The 4,266-nt window shown below is 38.9% G+C and overlaps 1 protein-coding gene and 1 long non-coding RNA gene across 2 annotated transcripts in view; both read right to left on the reverse strand.

The window, feature by feature from the left end:
• Window positions 1-733: 733 nt before the first annotated feature.
• LOC107837953 (uncharacterized) overlaps window positions 734-4,266 on the reverse strand; it is a 24,319-nt gene continuing 20,786 nt past the window's right edge. The window contains exon 2 of the long non-coding RNA XR_001664006.1: window positions 734-819. This is a non-coding gene — a long non-coding RNA (uncharacterized LOC107837953). The remainder of the gene's footprint in view (window positions 820-4,266) is intronic.
• The window catches only part of gabpb2a (GA binding protein transcription factor subunit beta 2a), an 8,076-nt gene continuing 5,913 nt past the window's right edge, over window positions 2,104-4,266 (reverse strand). Inside the window, exons 6-8 of the mRNA XM_007566532.2 lie at window positions 3,648-3,824; window positions 3,458-3,576; window positions 2,104-2,664 (exon numbers count right to left, since the gene is read on the reverse strand). Coding sequence (XP_007566594.1) covers window positions 2,323-2,664; window positions 3,458-3,576; window positions 3,648-3,824 — 638 coding nt within the window. The 3' untranslated portion in view covers window positions 2,104-2,322. The remainder of the gene's footprint in view (window positions 2,665-3,457; window positions 3,577-3,647; window positions 3,825-4,266) is intronic.

The raw sequence follows: 4,266 nt of genomic DNA on the forward strand, positions 1-4,266 counted from the left end.
TAGTACTTTTATTAATCAATATTAAAGGAATTAGATACATTTTGCTCAAACATGAGATTTTCCTCATTTAAAGTGTACTTGGATGTTTGCACTAGAAACTAGACCAAACTTAGTTGGTAGGATTTTGTTTTTGCAGTGTAATCAAGCTTAGAGCCAACATCCAGACCCTCCTGAAGCCTCAAACATTCATGCATCAGGCCTTCAGAAACGCTGTGCTGCTGTTTGTCACAGAGCTGGTTCCAAACCAGAACCGCAGACAATGCTGCAGAATTGGATGAAGATCAAAGATAAGGTGGAGAATGCACGGACAAAGGGAAGACATCAAGTATTTTTCAGCTTCTCGAGGGAAAAACCTTCTCCTTTCCTGCCTGTAACAGTTGATCTGGGTTCATCTTTAAAATATACAACAGTTTAGGGCTTACCTTTTGACAGTTTGTTGGTCTACTGCACAGAAACAAACTGAATAACTAGAGACTTAATTAAAATATTTTAACTGGTTTTGGACTGTCTGAGTGGGTTTTCTGCTAGAATAAACATGTAATAAAATATCTGTGTAACTGCTAAGTTAGTTTGCCATTAAATAATTTAATATTGCAATATAATGGACTCAAACACAGCAAAAACATAAAATCTTACCAAGTAGTTTTGGTCTAGTTTCTGGTGCAAATATCTTGGAACACTTGAAAGAAGACAAAACTAGGTTACAAGTAACTTTTCAGCAAAACATAGTAGCTTGTTTTAAGTCAGTAATCCCTTTTTATTACTTTTTATTGATGAAAACGTTCTAGTTCCACGGGCAAGAGGGACTAAAGCCGTTACCTAGCAACCACCCGTTACTTAGCAACCAGTTTTAGTTCCACTGGCATATTATTTCACTTATAACAGGATATTTTTCCCATGTTAAAAGTGAAATAATCTGCTAGTGAAACTTGTATTTTTCATCAATATTAAACAAGTTCTTAAATCTTATTTAAAAAAAGTTATTTAAAAGGTAGTTTTGTTTCGTTTCAAAACAAAACTAACACAAGAAACTAGACCAAAACTAAATCTACTTGGTAAGATTTTGTGTTTTTGCGGTGATGACAGATCTGAATTTCATGTTGAATATGATGAAATCCCCTCCAAACGCACTAAACATGAAGATCACATTAAAAGGAATCACTGCAGTGTTTCGATAATCGCTCAGTTACGGTCACACGAGGTCAGCTAACTTTGGGATTCACTAAATTAAACGACAAAAACAGAACATAATACATGTTTAAAAAAAAAACAAAAAACAAATGGGTCTGATGGGATAGTTATTGGCCTTCAAAAAGAGGACATACTTACAGAGTATTAGGGCCACGCTAAGAAACATTGATAAAAATTAAAATTACGAGTATAAAGTCATAGGATAAAGAGAATAAAGTCAAAATAAGAGTATAGAGTTGAAAGAAAAGGATAGTCAAAAAATTACAAGATCAAAGTCTTAATGGTCCAAGAATGAAGTTATACTACACAAATTAAGTCAAAATAATACAAGAATAAAGTCCTAATGAGAAAAATTCATATTAATACAAGAACTAAATCAAAATAATATGAGGATAAATTCTAAATCATGACAATAAAGTCATAATATTACCATAATAAAATGGTAATATGACTATACTTTTATTATTTTGACTTTATTTTCAGGTGATTTTAAATCTATTCTTGTACGACTTTCTCATATTATTTCGTCTTTATTCCTGTATTATTTCACATTTATTTTTGTATCATTTTGACTTTATTCTCATAATATGAGTTTAATCTTATAAGAACACTGTTGTCGTATTATTTCAGCTTTATTCACATAATGTTTTGACTTTAGTCTCGTGATTTTATATTTTTTTATTTCCTAGCGTGGCTCTGATTCTCCGATGTTGAAACTAAAGGTCTAAGTTTCTTCTGAGTCACATTTCGAATAGGGAAGCAGGATGTAGTTCTATCAGGAACAGAAACGGTCGTCTCTGTGCCGAATCGTTCCCACATTTCCTCACACTGAACTACGCAGACGGATGACAACGTAAAGCAAACGCATCATGAAGGTCCATGTCAGCTCATGCATCCTTTCCCTTTCTGTTGGATCGCATCGAAGCGACGGTCAGCTGATCTGTCAGCATCCGGTCATTCTGGGGCTTAAAATGAAGCAGAGCTGAACTTTCCTGGCCGGTCCGTCTCTCTGTAAGGAATCCATCTTGACTCGGATGCTCTGTACTTCCTGTGGTGAGTCAGCTGCTTCCCTCTGTCTCAGTTAAATGAGTCCAATCAGCCGCCTCCTGTTACGATGCGTCTCCTCCGGCGTTAGGAGCTGACCTGCGTCGCCTCGCCGCCCGTCTCCACCAGCGTCACCTGACCTTCCTCCCCTTCCATGATGATTCCCCCTTCCTGCAGCACCACCATCTCTCCCTCTTCCTCCACTACGCCGGCGGCGCCCTCCTCCTCGTCCTCCCCTCCCACCACCTCCTCCGGGCTAGCGGCGTTGGCGCCGGCCGTGGCGTTGCCGTTGCTGGTGTTGGCCTGACTCTGGGCCATGGCCTCCAGCTTCATACGGTACTCCTCGGCTTCCTGCTCCTTACGGAGGAGCTGCTGCCGGTACTCCTGAGCCTTCCTGTTAGCTTCCTGCAGCTGTCTCTGCAGCAGCTCCTGAAGAGCGAAGAAGAAGAAACTTTTACAATGAAAACAGACAAAATAGAAAACCGAACTGACCAGAAAATCCCATCAGTACCAGATAATCCAAAGTTTGTTTTCTGTTTCTTTTTTAATTTCTCCACATTCACCAGTCAGTCAGTTCTGGTGTTCCACATGGTGCTGCACTTGGGCAAGTTTGATTTAACCTTCAATATCTCCAAAATGAATTTATTCATAACAGAAATGTTCAATTCAGCAGATCACGTTCAAATTTGAATTATTTATTGAACATAATTTAAATAACACATATCTAGATGAATCTTGTTTATTAGATTAAGGAAGTTTTCACACCTGATAGTTCGGTAGACTCGGTTTGATTGGGGACCAAAATCGCAACATTTGTTACATTTTCAGCTGTTTCTCTTTCACACTGTGTCAAACGATCCAAATTAATTAAAATAACCTGTTCCCCTCCTCTCCTGTGGGGGCGCTGTACCAAGAGCTACTGAAGGAAACAACATGAAAACCTCTGAAGAAGACAAGAACTCAACTTCCTTCTTCATGAAATGTAGATTTTAATGGTTGTCGGATTTCTCTTTTGTCTTTGCCAAAAGACTATGAGCCATTTCTGTAGCTAGCGCTAGACGCTTGCATTAGTATTGGTTGTATTTACCCAGAATTCCCTGCTTTATAATAAAATATCTGGAGGGACATTTTGACCAGTGAATTGATGTGACTGTAAATGTCTTTTACTTTGTAACAACCCTGTGTTAAATGTAATTCAGCTACGTGAACAGGAAGTACTCACAGTCTCTCCTGTGTCGTTGTGGTTGTTGGTCACCTCCAGCTTCCTCTTCCTGGAGGGCGGAGGCTGCTGCTCCTCTGTTACCACCTCCTCCGTCACCGTGTTGGCCGGCACTGCGAGCACTGACAGAGAAAAAACAAACCAATAATTATCGGCACATGAGCCGTCCTGCAGCCCTCAGCCTGGGACTTACTCTGCTGTCCGTGCTGCATCGTGACGAAGAAGGGCTGGGACATCCCCCCCGTGGTCTGAAGGTTGCCATGTTGGTCCGTTACGATCGTGATGACCCGCTGACCGCTCTCGTTCACCACCGCGGCATGCTGGATGTTGGAGTCCAGAGCGCTGGCTGCCATCGCCTCCTCCGACTCTCCTGCAGAGCAAAAGCATTTCAGAGAGAAATCTCTTCAGCTGGAGGCCCTGACTTTACAACCAGCTGAAAGAAACATTTAAACATCTGAAGCTTTAAATCAAAAGGTCAAGAAAATATTTATAAAAATTAACATCAAGCAAATAAAGTAGCCTGATTTTTTTCCTGCATGAAATAGACTTTACAGTTATTGTCATTGTACAAAGGCAACAATGCATAAAGGGTATGTATAAAAAATACTGAAAAACACAAAATACAAGCGTTACTGGTACAGATAAATAATAAAATAAACATAAATCTAGACTAAATATAAAATAATAATGTATTGATATACATGAGGCAAAAATATAACAAGAATTTTGCAAATTTCTGTATTAAAAATCTAGTTTTCAGTTTCTTTTTAACTTAAATAAATTTATTAAAAACAGGATTTGAGTCACTTTCT

The sequence above is a fragment of the Poecilia formosa genome, unplaced genomic scaffold (genome assembly GCF_000485575.1).
Source record: "Poecilia formosa unplaced genomic scaffold, Poecilia_formosa-5.1.2 Scaffold192, whole genome shotgun sequence".
NCBI classification, from domain to species: Eukaryota; Metazoa; Chordata; class Actinopteri; order Cyprinodontiformes; family Poeciliidae; genus Poecilia; species Poecilia formosa.